The sequence below is a fragment of the Electrona antarctica genome (assembly GCF_951216825.1).
Source record: "Electrona antarctica genome assembly, chromosome: 19".
Lineage (NCBI taxonomy): Eukaryota > Metazoa > Chordata > Actinopteri > Myctophiformes > Myctophidae > Electrona > Electrona antarctica.
Window position 1 is genome coordinate 4,219,124 of NC_136800.1, and position 17,079 is coordinate 4,236,202.

Genomic DNA, 17,079 nt, shown 5'->3' on the forward strand with positions numbered 1-17,079 from the left:
CATCGCACTAAGTCCTAATTAACTTTGTAAAAGATTTAATCGCATGCTGTCTGTTCACTGAATAGTCCTTGATTACAGGATAATGGCACTAATAAAGTCACACCAGGGCAATCTGTGTGAACAGAGAAAAGATTATAAAGGTCTCTCCACTTAGAATAATGTTTACTTCATCCGGTATATTGTATACACCTATTACCCTTATCAGTGCCGTAGAACGCCAAACCCTCGAAGTTAATGTGCCTGAATGCGACTTCTACCACCTCCTGCGAATCTCAGGATACCCATTTCAGATATTTCCTGGTAATGATATGAAATCTACATATGTTTACTAGTACTATTATGATGTGAGACTTTAATGGCAGTGGTTTTGCTCATGATTATCATGGCCATTTACGTCTGGTATCGTGCCCTCGCTGTATCCCCATACAGGGAAGTCATACGCATGCATTCCTGGTGGTAGTCATCGCCGGATCCTTTAGGCAGAGTGCTATGAGCACATTATGAATGGGTGCATTAGTGACTGATGCAGCGCCTGGGCTGGCTTGCCTTGTTTTCGTGCGAGAGTGCATCATTAGAAAATGTTCCACTTGGCGGGGAAGCGCGTATTAACCCATTCAGGCCTGACGTCAAAATTAAAAAAGAAAAGTTTTCTAAATCATGACAATTTTCGGAAAGATTTGAGGCACATTTTAACGATTTTTCAAAAATAGCAGATCTACAAGTTCATAGCGCGCCACTCGGTGGCGCGCTATGAGCTTGTAGATCTGCTATTTTTCAATAGCTAAATTATAACAATGTTTAAAACACCAAAAGGGGTTCCCGCCCCAAAATGGGTTAATGGTTAATGTGGTTAAACGCTAACGTGACATGGATGCGTTCCAGGTCTCAATGGGTTAACTGCGCCTGCAATGAAATGAGGTTGTGATAGATGGTTAAAGTTATAGAGGACTATTAGGCTGAAATATGAACCTCTCAATTGTCATGATGAAGAAGAGGGCTATTTGCATGGTGATCAGTGCATTGAGAGACAATTGAAATCCGCAAAGGCCGACAATACAGTACGTTTGGTGGCGCGGCGAGTTCTGCGCTTTTCAAAAGAGGAGAAAATCATGCTTCCACAGAATAGTCGAGAGTCACTGCTTTATGAATTAATTTAGGTCATCGCCTCCTATAGGTCGTCTCCTCTCACGCAAAGTGATGACACCGGGCTTAGATTGACACACAGGACCTCTTTATGTACCGTATGAGCTTGTTGAGGACTCTAATAGGTTGTAGATGTGGAACTAATTTTATTAGCCATCAGAGGTATGTGAAGCACAAAAGGCTTGATGCAATACTACTGATGCGTCAGTGTCTGTGGTGTCAGTATCATCATCACACCATGCCACAAATTAGCAAATACTGAAATAAAAATAGAATAAAGACAATATTAGAAAAATAGACATTACAAGTATAAAAGTCATCGAGCAAACTTCTTAACCACTTCTACCACTAACCACTTCTACAAGCTCACATGCTACCAGGCGAAGCGATTTGGTGTAGAGGGAAAAAAGGACCCTTGGTAAATGGTGAATTTATATAGCGCCTTTATCCAAGGCGCTTTACATAGATTGTGCATTACATTCACCCATTCACACACACATTCATACACCGATGACAGAGGAAACCATGCAAGGGCAAGGCACCAGCCTGCACATCAGGAGCAATTAGGGGTTCAGTGTCTTGCTCAAGGACACTTCAGCATTAACTCTGGGGGAGCCCGGGTTCGTACTGACAACCTTGCAGTTCCCATCCAGCCAATATTGCTCCTGTGTTTGAACATTGTTGTATTTCTCCCAATAGGTATGGCATCGTTGGTCGTTGGTCCTAGTTTCAAACTCGCTTTGGGTGTGTGTAATCTGTGGGAGGTATGTGTCTCTGATGTCTTGGTATAGGAAGTGTAGCTCTGTTTCCACCACATTTTGTGTGCGGTGGGTGCATAGTCTGTCTTCCCTTGGGAGCGGGGTCTGTTTGTGGCGGCCTTTTACTCTATTGCAAGGCTGTGTTTACCGAGTCTGTACCTAGTCTATGCTTTCCTAAATGAATCATGCCAAGCATGTTTGCAATGGTGCCTATACCATCTAAATCTATGCCCCTCATCAGCACAACAAACTAACTAAACCCTACATCCACAGAACTGCAAATAAGGCAAGCAGAAGGTCATATCTCAAAGATTAAATAAAACAAATCAGTTAAAGGCAGAAACAGATACCGGAGGGCTTAAAACGTTGTGTATATACACATTCAGTAAAGTTCTAGCCTTTTTGTGTCTGAGCTCTGTCTTAAACTAACAGCAGCTCCAATTGCAAAGCCATTACTGTCTAATATTACTGTAATTACTGTGTACATTTCATTATGTTCTCAGTGTATTAGATGGCTGTTCGGTGTGGAGGGAGGGCTATAGTTTAATCTCTTTCTGTATTACCGTGTGCCACAGTACTCAAAACAGCATTAAGAGGCACATAATCAGAGGGAACTAATTGCCTATAATTGCATAAATGAAGTGGCGTAGACTCATCAGAGCTGTTTTCAATGTCCAGTTTCTTAACTGCTTCTAACGGCCTCTGGAGAGGGGGAGGGAGGTTGACCACGATGCCGAGAGCCTTGCAGACACAGCTGCTGGTGGGTAATGTGAAGAAACCAGAGATTTAGTATGTCCACAGGGGGGCTATGAGAGCAGGGGGTGTTTCGGCTGCTGATGTTTCTTGTTGTTTCCGAGAGAGAGAGAGAGAGAGAGAGAGAGAGAGAGAGAGAGGGGGGGGGGGGGGGGGGGAAACATCAATGCCCACCATTTGAGAAATGAATTTATCGAAGTCACTGTCTTTTTCCCCCCATTAGTAAGTGTTTAGTTCAGCGTTTTAACCCATTTAGGCCTGACCTCGAAATTAAAAAAAAATCTTCTAAATCCTAAATATTTATTTCAGTTTTCTGAAATAAATATTTACACAATTTTTCAAAAATAGCAGACCTACAAGCTCGTAGCGCGCCACTCGGTGGCGCGCTACGAGCTTGTAGATCTGCTATTTTTCAATAGCTAAATTATAACTATGTTTAAAACACCAAAAAGGCGTTCCCGCCCAAAATGGATTAAATAATTGCGTTACCAGGAATGATATTTAAAATACATTTGGGAGTCAATGAGGCGGGAAAGTGCCTACATGTTCTGCTGATGACACCCGGGCCATTTGGAAGACATCAAAGTAGAGAGGTGGTAGCCCAGATGCATATTATAAACTCATTATGGATATCATTTAAAAGGATGTACTCCACCAGCAAAAACAATATTCCTAGACTCTCCCTGGTAATGTGTGTTTGCAAAGTTGGAACTCTCTTGCACGCCTTCGGTTTAATGTGGCATCTATTACCGAACTGTAACATAAAATAAATGTCCTCGATTTCCATACCAGAATAGTCGTTAAGGTATAGACGAGACGCAACTATGAATCCGTGTCTTCAAATAGAAAAGAGGGGAAAGCACTGAAATGTTTTTATATTTTGTGTGTGTGTGTGTGTGTGTGTGTGTGTGTGTGTGTGTGTGTGTGTGTGTGTGTGTGTGTGTGTGTGTGTGTGTGTGTGTGTGTGTGTGTGTGTAAAATTCTCTCTCTCTCACACACACGTGTGAGAGTACTGTGTATATATATATATATAAATATACACACACACCTAAACGATATACTGTATACAGTGCGTGCATGCGTGCACGTGCGTGCGTGCGTGCGCGTGCGTGCGTGACACAGCCATGCATGAACACCCCAGAACACCCCATTGCCAGAAGACATACAGACAGAGACGGATAAATAAAGGAAAAGGCATTAGCAAATTGCATCCAACATATAGCACTCCTCTTCAACCGACTTTTGTCATATAGAATCAACAATTTCAACAATGTTTCTAAAAATAAATCCATCGTTGCCGATCTATGGATCCATCTGTAGCCTACACACTACACTCTCGGGGTTAAATTAACTCTTCCGAATTTTTACGGTGTATTGCAGTTGCAGGAAATGGTGGTCCATTTTTCAAAAGAAAGATGTTTGTCGGATGCCTAGTGAGTAGGCTTAAGAGGCTTAATTATGCATCCATCGTCCCTCCACCATCATAACACTGCACGTGGGGCAGAGTGACACAGCGGTGGGCAGCCATTCAGTCTAATGCCCCCTAATGCAGGGAGCCATGCAGATGCATGAAATCCATTAGAGCAAAAATACTGAACTGAGAGATGTTTTATAAAACACACACTGTACACACAAAGGTTTCTCTGGGACATAATATCAAGTAGAGCTGCCTGCAACTAACTGTTTTTTTTAATTATTATTATTTGTTTGATTTAATCTGAAGATTTATTTATTTTATTGTGTATTACTATTATTCTTTTTTTATTCATCTGCATGACCAATTTAGACCATAATGTCTGTAAAATTAGTCAGGCTATAACCAGAAGAAGACATCGTAAAATAGCTAGTTTACCCAGCTCTCAAAACATATATTTTTGTCATAGGGAACAAAAACAAAGCATTCACATTTTACACACACATTTTACACAAGTTATAACCGCACATAAATTATCATATTATTATACGATACATCAATAAACCAATTATTCAAAATTGTATTTGATGAATTGCCTCATTGGATTCATGATTGCCTCACCAAGAGTAACATCTGATGGAAAATGTAACTGTTAATAATATTAACAATATTATATACATAAATGCACTATTTACAATAATGACACTTTTCTAAGAGCTGATTTCAGGTAACCCAATCTTTAACTGATTAGCAGGTTCAGTATCCACTGCAATCCAGTCGGAAACAATGTAACCATCCGATAAACTATTCTTAATCTAGATACACATTTGCTTTGTAATAAAATAGATAGAAATGAGATGTACAGATTATATTTACCAGTAAGGTTTACTACCCGTTTTCATTGAGCGTAATCACCAGATACGCCCCCTCACTCTATATGGTCATTGGGAACTTCTGACAGAATCGTCCACAAACGGGATTAAAATACCTTTTTCATTGAAAACTACCGACTAATACGTTGCACAAGGACCCCGCAGGCCTCTCTAACATTTGGGGCATCAGGGTAAGCATCTTATATTTTGCATTTGTACATGTTCGGAGCTCTAAGGACTCAGCTGGTCTCCGTCCTCCACTCTCAGGGAAATTAAGCCTAGACTCGAAAATGGCAAAATGGATAAAATGGAAAAGAGTCTACTAAATCTTAGGCTAGTCATCCACCATTGTTCCAGTGTCAAAAAAGAAGTAAATAATTGCCGTCCTGTTGACTTCCCTCCCATGGTAAGTTTTTTGTGACTTTTTATTTGAAAAGTGACCACAGTTCAGATTTAATAATAATAATAAATATAGCTGCAAGCAGCGATAAGGCGGGACCAAGAAAGAATGTTTTCACGTACAAACTTCTCTTCAACCGGGATTTCAGATAATGGTCCATAGATTGTGCGTAGGACTCTTCACGCAAATGCTCAAAATTGCGGAAAATCTGAGGTCGGAGCTTACTTGTCAAAGTGACAAATGTGTTCCCCATGAGTCAAGGAACATGTGGAAACAAGTGCCATGAATTTTGACCAAACAAAGCATGAATTATGACTGTTCAAAGAATTGCTATAGCGCCCCCCTTTGGCTAAGACTGCTTTCAGTACTATTTGGCAGTACTATATGATGCTGCATGTAGTATTATAGGCAGAAGAAGAATTTTCACAAACAAGCAATTTTCATTGGCACTTCCCACATTCACACACCAATGGTGGCAAGTTTGGCAACCACTGGAGGCAAGGTGGGGTTCAGTGTCTTGCCCATGGACACTTCGACATGTGGACAGGAGCCGGGATTCGAACCACCGACCCACGGATCATTGGATGACCTGCTCTACCTCCTGAGCCACAGCCGCCCCAGATTTCAACATCATAGTCCCCTCCAGACTAGACACCACTCACAGACCAGCGACCTCACAGAGGTTCACAGACCTCAGACTCAACCTTTGTCCCACTTTGACTGTACTATGAATCCTCATAGTGTTTTTCACCAACCTTTGAAAAATCATAGAATATTCTACGTCGCACCATTCCGCCCACGGGTGCCTGTTTGTCTGTTCCTTGGGGAAAAAAATAAAAAAGCAAGAAAGAAAAAAATATTAGTCCTCTACACCCTTTCTGTCATGATTATATTGTTATACAATCCAGTCAACAGGTATCCAAATAAGAAACTGTTCATTCAATTCGTTTCAGAAAATGAGAGTTTGATACTAGTAGTGTTACAGAGAAGTAACATACTCGCTGGCAAGCAGAGGTACTGTATAGCTGAAGTGCCCATAAAAGAGAGATATAAATAGTCTCTCCTGCCACACAACACTCAAGTCAAACAACACTGCGAGCAGCCAACAGGCTGATAGCGGACATTAGTCGGAGAGAAGAGACAAACAAAGACAGAAAACCTGCAGGGACGGCATTAAGATTGTGTCAAGTTGATAACCATACTCGTTGTCCAACACCACCACTCTCCTGGGCAAGATATTCACAATGTCACATGGCAGCTTCGTCTTCACTTCCACGGCGCTGCGCTCCTTCCAGCTGGACGAAGTCGACATGCTGGAGAGAGACAACTACAAGAAGAAGCTGGCCTCCCGCAAGCTCAATGGCTACCAGCTGAAGAAGGAGGCCAGGGACAGGGTGTCGCTGAGGTCCAGCGTTGCCCTGCCGCCAGCGATATGCTATGACCTGGTCATCCAGAATGCTCTATATACAGGAGACACTGAAGCCGTGCAGCGCCTCTTCCCTAAAGGCTCCACCACTGCCAACCTCATCATTGAGCCACAGGGTGGAGACATGCGCTGGGTTGCCAGAGGAGAAGGTAGTACACGAGGCCGACACCTGTCCTAATCCTAATGAAACTAGATAGTACAACCAAACATATCCCAATGTGTACTGTAGGAAGAGCATTCATTTTATAGTACATGAGATTATTATACTTGCGCAAGCAGAGCACGCAAGTGCTGCAAACGGTTGTGTGTGTGTGTGTGTGTGTGTGTGTGTGTGTGTGTGTGTGTGTGTGTGTGTGTGTGTGTGTGTGTGTGTGTGTGTGTACACAGTGTGTATGTATGTATGCATGCATGCATGCATGCATACATACATAAACACATGTATGTATGTTGTATGTATGTCGGTGTCCTCTCTTGGCCAATAAGGGACCACCATTCTTGGTGACTTAACTAAGGTTACATTTCAAGGTTGGTATAAGGTCAATAACACGTCTAAAGGGTTTAGACCAGCAGTTGTACCAGGCAGTAGACATTACAGGACACTGTACTTCAAAGTAGCTTATATGTAGAGTCCGCTACAAGTAGCTTGTAGGGACATACCCAGACAGCAGAGAGCTCTAGGACTCAGAGCAGCAGTCATACCCAGACAGCAGAGAGCTCTAGGACTCAGAGCAGCAGTCGTACCCAGACAGCAGAGAGCTCTAGGACTCAGAGCAGCAGTCGTACCCAGACAGCAGAGAGCTCTAGGACTCAGAGCAGCAGTCGTACCCAGACAGCAGAGAGCTCTAGGACTCAGAGCAGCAGTCGTACCCAGACAGCAGAGAGCTCTAGGACTCAGAGCAGCAGTCGTACCCAGACAGAGAGCTCTATAGACCAATTCATTGTTTACAAACATTGGGACTGGGCGCACGGGTGACTGTTTCATGTAATCAATTCCCAACAGATCTCCAAACCTGTTGTTTTGGGGAGCGCTGGTTTCAATCCATTCAACCTCCTCTTGTGTGTTGGCTAGTGAGGTGCACCCTAGGAGACATTTATACTTCAAAGCCCAACAGTATTGCGCACAGAGAACAGCTGATATACAAGCTCGCATCGCAGATGCGACTGTTGTGAGCGTAGAGGTCTGCGTGCGCGACACCATCGCGGCACGAAGCATAAATTATACTTGATGGGCTGCAGGTGCATGAGCGCACCTCCCGTTCTTATGACAGCGACTGGAGGTTTTGAATTGCTATTATTGTTCAAACATAACAGAAACCAAGGTTTATATATTTCAAGGGTGAGAGATCACAATAAAAGTGCAGTTAGAACTTTTCCATTGCATCTTATGAGAGGTGGTGTTCTTCTGCTGCCGTGATGCGCATGCTTATCAGTGTGACGTCGTCTGTTAAGGCGTCTATTGGGACTCAGAGCAGCAGTCGTACCCAGACAGCAGAGAGCTCTAGGACTCAGCAGCAGTCGTACCCAGACAGAGAGCTCTAGGACTCAGCAGCAGTCGTACCCAGACAGAGAGCTCTAGGACTCAGCAGCAGTCGTACCCAGACAGAGAGCTCTATATGGACTCAGAGCAGCAGTCGTACCAAGACAGCAGAGAGCTCTAGGACTCAGTAGCAGTCGTCGTGGTGATGCCAGTGGTGAGCACACCTCATAGCGCACTCTGCTTGTGCACAAGTAGGCCATGTAACCTACTTGTGTGCAAGGTGCAAGTTGGCATCTCGACAGAGTGCATTTCTAGTTGTTTTTTTTACTTTTCTTTTTACGTGCTTTATTCTTTAGATATGAGAGTTAGAGGGACAGGAATGGGGGCACTGGGGCAGAGAGAGAGGACAGACATACAAGACATGATGGGAGTCGGACTCTACTGTTGATCAACATGGCAGCTGCTGTTTTCTAGTCTAGTGTTACTACTTGAACTGCAAAGTGTTTCAGTCACTGGAGGTCATGCAGCAGCTACTACAGTACTGACTACCAGTAAGACGCCTTAATATAGGCGAGAGCGACCACAGGGCTAAGCCACTCTCCCAGAATAATAATGTCACTTCATTATGTCAGCACTGTCATAGAATTTCATTTTAAATTGTCTCATACAAGCAGGGGGGCACATTATTATTTTTGGCTATACTACTCAAAGCACAACCACAAACGTCCAACACATATACAATGAACCTAATGCTGCAGGTTCCATGTTTAATTCCAACGTGTGTAACCTACATTATTTAAGTGACAGATCATGCATGGTTTTCATATTGTAAATAGCCTATGGTCTCTAAGTGGCGACTAGCACTTTGACAGCTCATACATCGTAGCTTGTTTACAACTGAAACGGACTTCCGGTGCAGAAACTTCCTCATCAAAATAAGAGCCACTTGTAATGATTAGTCAACACTAGTTTTATTTCTAAGTCTACGTACAGGACGTTAACATCTCATTTGAGTGCCGGCCAGCAAAGACAAAAGCGATCTTTATAATCTTAATACTTAGGCACAAACCAACTATTTTATAAGAACAACATTGATGTAACTAAGAGTTTCGACGAGTTAGCTATATTTCATATACATAGATTTAGAAGGAATAAGCAAAAGTCGTGATGCGACATTTCCTGGTTTAGACGCTTAGCGCTCCACTGTTGTAGCTGACACTTTGTGGAGTGGGCGGTGGCAGTGTGTAGTGGCAAAACACGTGTCGCCCGTGTGTTGTGTGTGGCGTGTGCCCCCGTGTGTTGTGTGTGTGCAGCAGCAGCATTACATGAAGAGCGATGTGACTGCATTCCTGCGTTACATGCTTCCTGCACATTTCTATAGTAACTGCGACCTGCGGTCGCAACCACATCATAGTGGTGTCCTAGTTATACAAGTAAGACGCGCGAACGCGGGAAGCGAACGCAGCTCGTAAATTGCAAAAACAACAATTAGAATAAATTACGTAATTTTTTAAGGTTTTTTTTAAGTTCTCTTTTTTTTGTGTTTTTTAAGTTTTTTTTTAAGTAAAGTTTTTTTTTAAGTTAAGTTTTTTTTAAGTTTTTCCTTTTAAAGTTTTTCCTTTTTAAGTTAAGTTTTTTTTTAAGTTAAGTTTTTTTTTAAGTTAAGTTTTTTTTAAGTTAAGTTTTCTGTGTGTGTGCGTGCGTGTGTTTTTTCCTTTTTAAGTTTTTTTTTTAAGTTAAGTTTTTTTTAAGTTAAGTTTTTTTTAAGTTAAGTTTTGTGTGTGTGTGTGTGCGTGCGTGCGTGCGTGCGTGCGTGTGTGTGTGCGTGCATGTGTGTGTGTGTTTTTGTGTGTGATACAGCTGCGCCCTCTGGTGGTGGGCGGGTGGTGTTACAGCGTGACACACGGACAGACAGACAGACATGATCTGCTGGGTCTCATAGTAAATGCTCACTGCGTTCGCAAAAATAAAGCATGTATTAAAATCCTGCCTCTGCCTAACAATTTTATGATACTAGAGGGAGGATAATCTATGATCCTGTGTTACACCGTTCACACAATTAAAAGGATGCACATCATTGCATTAAACCATAATGAGTTCATTGCCACATGCATGGGAGCAATGTGACGCAGCAGTCATTCGCCCCTGGGCCACAGCCCAGGTACTGTAGGTTCCTACTCCTAGGGCAGAATATCACATAACACCTCCCTAAAATAACCCTGTCCAAGCAGACAGCCTGCATAAGAGTTCATTGCCTTCAATAGAAACAACACTCCTGAAAGTGCAAAACAAGACCGCTGAGACAGTTTTCCATTGCTACCTGAGAGTTTGACCATAGCCTACACACTACAGCATGACCACTGCGATACCGGGCATAAAGTGGCGTAAACAGAAGCCCTACCGCAGCGATGTGATTGCCACCGCTCAGGCCACGGGCTGTATCCTGCACTTCTGGAACTGTTTGCTCGTGGGAGATGACCTGACGCTCATTGGCATCCTGGACGAGAATGAAGAGCACGACTACCTTATTGATGCCATTTATGACACCAGCAACATAGAGGAATGGAAGAACTTCAGGTTCAACATCAGAACACTGAGTAGGTCTTATGAATGTTTTGAGGTCATGTTATGTTACAACAATCAGAACCATAAAATTGTATGTCCGAGTTGGCGAGTTATATTAAAGAACTAAAAGAAATAAAGGTCCTGTACCTGCATCAGTAATTGTTGTCTCCACCAGGCCGAAGGCATGGGGAGAGAGTATGTTTTGCACTCCGTCCGTGTGTGTGTGTGTGTGTGTGTGTGTGTGTGTGTCCGTCCGTCCGTCCGTGCGTCCGTCCGTCCTTCCTTCCTTCCTTCCTTCCTTCCGTTACCAGCTAATCTCCGGCACCGTTGGCCCAATCGATGCACTTTGCACACACACTCCCTGGATTCTAACGACAAACCTCTGCCCCAAATATTCCTCAACGACCTGTTATAGCGCCACCATGAGGCCGAATTAGGCAAAACACATTTCTGTACATTACTCGTACACATTTTATCCATACATCACACAATTCGGTATACACTATCTCCATAGTCATGTGATCAACACGGATCTGCACCATTTCCCATCTTCCATCCTGATTGGCTAAGATTGGCTTCCAAAGCTTGCATGATTGGTCCGTTTCAAACAAAATGCCACAAATCACAAACGCAGTGTGCAATTTCCGTGAAATTATACACGCACATTTCCACTAGGCCGAGGATGACACGCCACTCATTATTTTCCAAATCAGCCTCACGGTGGCGCTATAACAGGGCAATTCCTGTTTTTACCTATAACTGCATCGATCTGTATACAACTTATGTATGCGCACTCCCTAGAGGCCATGGAAAAACATTTTCCCTGCATCCCTCCACATCTGCCGGTTATAACGCCACCATGAGGCCGATTTCTGGAAAACACATTGTTTATGTTAGTCGCACAGATTTCATCCAAATCTCACGCAAATCGGTACACATGATCTCTGTAGTCATGTGATCAAGACCAGTCTGTTGGATTTGTCAGATTCTACACTGATTGGCTAAGATTGCCTTCCAAAGTTTTCAGGAGTGGCCCGTTTTGTACAAAGTGCTGCTCATCCAGAATTCTATCCTCAGAGATGCTATGAGTGATCTGGATCTGCATTTCCTCAACAAAATTGTTGCAAAAAACAAACAAAAAAAACATGTTTATATTACTCCTAAACATTTAGCCAAACATCACACACACTACTATCCTCCTGGTGGAGACCTGTGCCCAGAAGGGCACTTTTTCTAGTTTATATACTGTAACCAAACTATATTGCAGGCAAAAAGGAAAACACTAAACTTTTGCATTTGAAGTTAAATTCCAATATATTTATCTGACTTAAACTTGATCAAACAAAATAAATCAATTCAATTGAACAATCAATATATCAAAATACAAATGAAAATGTTCAAACTCAGATTAAGCCCCGCCTCGCAAAGTTCCTTTCAATGTCTCTTCGATGAGTCAAAGTATCAAAAAGGTTATTCCGAAAGAATCTAACCAAAAAGTGTAGATCTTCTATTTTCAAAAAAATCAAGTAATCCATAAGTCATCAAATAAAAAGGCAATGCAATGCTCAAAAAAAGGAAAAATGTATTTAAGCCTTACCTAACCTTAAAATCAGGAGGTCTGCACAGCAGGTTCCTTATTTGTCCAAAAGCCCTGAATGGATTCAGAGCTAAACCCTCAGAAATGTTCCCTGACCAAACTGTTCTTCTTCAGATCTCAAAGTTCTCAGACCCCACTAGTCTGTGGTTTATCAATGTATCATTCTGGTTTTGTATTGGTCTTAAAAAAGTCTCTTTTCCAAACACCACCAAACTATCTTTTTGATACCTAAAATGGAACCCGTGGCCGCCTACTTTTGCAACACTTTTATAGATGTTCCTGGTACCTCACTTCCTATTGCTAACATGCTTTCCCCCACAGCTCCCCCTATGATCAAACCTTGTCAACAGAAAATGAATGACCATTTTAACTAGCCTACACAGAACAATAACCTTTCCGTACACTACATTTCGAGGTTAAAATATTCACCGTATTTTATCCAATACCTATATTCCCTTGTAATCGCCCAGTATGTTATGTTTCATTTTCTACTCATACCAGGACAGGTATAGAGAGTATGCACATGCATGCTTTTCCCATCAGGACACGCCCCCCTCATCGAGTGGCAAAACATTGAGAAGCATGGAGTGTTGGAGTTTGGAAGCGCTCGTTGGAAATCACTCAACCGTCCTGCGTACCACCTGTTTCTAAATGTCACATAATGCAGGAGGCAGCTAAATGTTGTGTTATTGAAAACAAGCACTTCCAAACTCTGACACTTAGAAAAATAATCAAATGCAGGGCATTTCTTGACAGAAAGTAGCTCATAACGTTTCTATGGTGGATTTTCATGAAACAAAAACTTTGCAGATAGAAAGAGGATAATTCAAGCTTTTCGTACAGCTGCAATGTTGGTGAGTTTAACATTGTTTAATGCAATCAGACAGGACTTTTCTGTTTGGATGAATGGGATGTCAAGGCCAGAAAGTAGTTTTTTGCCACTCAGTGGGCATTCCCGCATAACTTCCAGGTACGATGATGTCACGTGCTCTATTACATTTCTTCACAGTGTCACATATGTCTGACACAGATGTGCAAACAAGCAAGCAACAAAATGATCTGTGATCTGTCTTTGGGTTTATTGATTTGGTGGTTCCATTTATTAAGATTCATCAACTGATTCTAAGGAGTGGCACAATTAGTACAATTCTTAAATTGATCATTAAACATTAGGTAATTTATATAGATTTATATAACTTGGATATTAACCAGTGGGGGGGAGGGGTGCACCGTGTGAATAGCCTACGAGCCAACGACTATGCATTCCCAGTAGTTCCAACAGACACAGATCGTTGGGATGGTGTCGGATTGGACAGTGTTTATAATACTACACATTCCACCTCTGCTTGCCTTGCAGGGCTGTGGTCACTGAGCTACGAGCAGGAGTTGACCACACCACTCCACATCACCGCTGGCCGAGGCTTCACGGACAGCCTGAGAGTCCTGCTGCAGCGCGGGGCCAACGTGGAGCTGGCACCTGGTGGCACCACTGCCCTGCACGAGTCATGTGAGACCGGCCACCCCGAGTGTACCAAACTGCTGCTGTCCCACGGTGCAAATGCCAATGCAGTGTCTGAAGAGGGCCTCATGGCCTTGCACATGTGTACCAGCTCTGAATCCCTTGAGTAAGTCAAAAGGTTCAGAATAATGGCTTTTTCCAAAGAAAAGTATGTATACAGGAATCATTTGTTGTCTGTATCAGTGGTTCCCCAACTTTTTCATGTCAAGGACCCCCAAATAGACACTAATTAGCCCACGGACCCCCATTTGAAAAGGTATGCCAGGGACCCCCATAAGAGAAGGTTTGTATGGCTCTAGCAGTGATTCTCAACCCGTTTCATTTCTAGGACGCCAAGTTTGACATGCATTAGTCTACGGACCCCCATTTAATGGCATTTCTATCTCCGGAACCCTCAATTTATATTGTAAAATCAATGTTAATTTAACTATGAGAGTGTACAAACAAATTTGTACACTCTTAGAGTTAACAGACCCATAAGGGCCCACTTGGTTCCAAACTATCATTTAGCTGGGGACCCCCTGGAACTCCCTCAAGGACCCCTGGGGGTCCCTTTGGGAACCACTGGTCTATATTATAATATACCTGAATGTTCTGTACTTAATTCCGCTGCAGGTGTGCCAAGCATCTCCTCCAGTACGGCGCTGCGATAACCGCTCGAAGCCTAGGAGAGGATGACACTCCGTTGCACGTAGCAGCTGAGAATGGCCTTCCAGAGCACATTGAACTGTACCTGCGCTATGGGGCTGCGGTGGACAAACAGAATGACCAGGGTCTCACGCCACTCAATGCTGCATGCTCGGAGCAACAGGAGGCACATGAGCTGGAGCGTTACTTTAGGGCGTGCAAACTGTTAGTGGAGGCCGGGTCTGATGTGCGCACTATAGACCAGGACAAGCAGACTCCACTGCACATGGCCTGTAAGCATGCAAATGCAGACGTGGTGGACCTTCTGCTGACTCACGGAGCGGATGTTAACGCGATGAACTATGGCTGTAAGACCCCCATGCAGATGATCCTACAATCGGTGTGCTACAAGACTTCTCAACGGCCTGAGCGGGTGGTCCGCTCTCTGCTCAACTACGGCTCTGTCCTGGTGTGGCATGTAGCCCTGCCCACGGTAGGCCTACAATCCTTATATTACATTTAACCACATGTCATGTCATGAACCCTAGTGTCTCTATTCTGGGCCTATTATTTCATAATAGGTGAACATTCAGTGAAAGTAGCAGATTTACATCATGCTCACAACACGTTGCAACACAATGCGTTGTGACTGTGAGCTTATAAGTACCGGTAATTACTTTGGATTTTCATTTAAGAGATTGTGGCCAAGGACAGACCCCTGGAAGAAGAATCCCTTGCTGATTACTAGTGGTAATAGTGGTTAAGAATACATAAATTGTGGCCTGGGCCATGGCTCAGTGGTCCAGGCACTTAGGCTGGTAATCCAGTCTGGCAGTGTGCCGCGGGTTCGACTCCCGATCCTGACGGCCTTTACTGCCTGTCTTCCCCCCATCTCTCTCCCCATTTCCTGTCAGCCCACTGTCTGTCCCTCCATAAAAAATATAAAATAAAGGTGAAAGCCACAAAAAAAAACATTAAAAAAAAAAATACATAAATTGTTGATATGCAAGCGATAATATAAATATGCTGTCCAATTACTGAAACTTGTGCATTTCAGGATTAATACACAAGTACAGATATATAGCACAGATGACCAAGTACAGATCAATAATACTAAAAGAAATGCAGAAATTATCGAGTAAAAGTCTAGAGACACTATAAAGATCATTGTATATTGTAATACTACAGACTAACATTTCATGAGTCACAACATCAAGTGTTTCACTCTGCTGGAAACAAACGGCAAGTGCCAAGTAATGCTGAATCCACGTGCTCCAAAATGTCTGCCTCCTAATTATGCAAGTGTTAATAGGAGATTAATTAGCACTAATTGCATAATTTCCAGTTAAACCCCCAGAGGGAAGACCAATCTGTTCATTTCACAAGTGTTTAATTACTCTGTGTTTCTTAGATTCTATGGAGTCATAAGCATCATCACTAACTTCGGCATTTAAAAGTATGAATCATGTCACTTGGCTCCTCTTGACTCCTCTCTTCCAGGTTTTAAAACACTGCGGTATGTCCCCACGCACTATTGAAGTCCTTTTCAATGCCTACGCTCGACTCAAAATCACAGATAGCTGGGTGGAAGCGGTCTCTCCAGAGGTCTTTAAGGTGATTTATTTGAATGTCACATGTCTTATCTACATTGAGCTATAGACGTCTGTTAGTAACTGTAGCCTATCTTTCAAAACTTGATCATTCTCAACGACCACGTCGGAAATAACCTTTTCAAGAAAACGTGTTCTTTTTATTTTTCTTCTTTTCTTTTTGTGCAAGTGATGCAATTATCAATGTAGTATTTTAGTCCTGTATATTATTTGCTAAAAAGTCAGTTGCATTATAATTGTCAGTTGCATGGCCTATTACCCGGTTACTAATAAATTAACAAAAAAATAAAGAAAGAAATACTGTAGTGTGTACATGAACCAGGAAGTGACAGCACTATAGAATAGCATTTTATGTAGACATATATAGCACTTTATAGTATATATGTACAATTTCATTATATAGATATTCCACTGTTACGTTCTTAGCTTACGCATGTTTCATGATAACTACTTGTTATGTATGTGACGTATTCCCATGCTTTTTTGTTCTTGCTTAATGTGAATCGCTCTGGATTAAGAGCGTCTGCTAGATGCCTAAATTGTAAATTGTCTCTCCGTTAACCCTAACTCAGGAACACCAGGAGTTCTATGAGTCCCTGTTCTCTCTGGCCCAGACTCCACGCTCCCTGCAGCATCTATCCCGCGTCCGCCTCAGGACCTTCTTGGAGGGCCGCGTGCTCCAGGTGGTCCCCAACCTCAGCCTGCCCACTTTCCTCAAGAACTACCTGCTTCTGGAATCCAGAGGCTATTTCCACTGACAAAAAACCCATCCTGAATATAATAGTATATATGCCTGACAGGCAACGAATTTGACATTTTGTATAGTTTTAGAGTGGGCCTCACTGGTCTTATCCTGCACTCCTCATGATGTATATATACACAGGCCGTTTTAGTTTGGGTGACCCCCATGCAGAAATT

General features: G+C 42.7%; 1 protein-coding gene across 2 annotated transcripts; it reads left to right on the forward strand.

Annotated features, from left to right (window-relative positions):
- The first annotated feature begins 6,441 nt into the window (after nt 1-6,441).
- Nucleotides 6,442-17,073, forward strand: asb10 (ankyrin repeat and SOCS box containing 10). Of its 2 annotated transcripts, none has more exons than XM_079530535.1 (5): nt 6,442-6,915; nt 13,763-14,030; nt 14,540-15,044; nt 16,052-16,165; nt 16,734-17,073. In XM_079530535.1, exons 1-5 carry the CDS (start codon nt 6,585-6,587, stop codon nt 16,917-16,919), a joined length of 1,404 nt encoding a protein of 467 aa, XP_079386661.1. In that variant the 5' UTR covers nt 6,442-6,584; the 3' UTR covers nt 16,920-17,073. The 2 variants fall into 2 exon arrangements, with proteins under 2 accessions (XP_079386661.1, XP_079386662.1); XM_079530536.1 differs by lacking the exon at nt 6,442-6,915 and adding an exon at nt 10,540-10,840.
- The last annotated feature ends 6 nt before the right edge of the window (nt 17,074-17,079 follow it).

Excerpts from the sequence above, each read along its gene's own strand:
- asb10 (XM_079530535.1), top strand. The coding sequence starts at position 6,585 with ATGTCACATGGCAGCTTCGTCTTCACTTCCACGGCGCTGCGCTCCTTC. Across the intron at positions 15,045-16,051 it reads GGCATGTAGCCCTGCCCACG|GTTTTAAAACACTGCGGTAT; the intron begins GTAGGCCTACAA and ends CCTCTCTTCCAG. Across the intron at positions 16,166-16,733 it reads TCTCTCCAGAGGTCTTTAAG|GAACACCAGGAGTTCTATGA; the intron begins GTGATTTATTTG and ends ACCCTAACTCAG.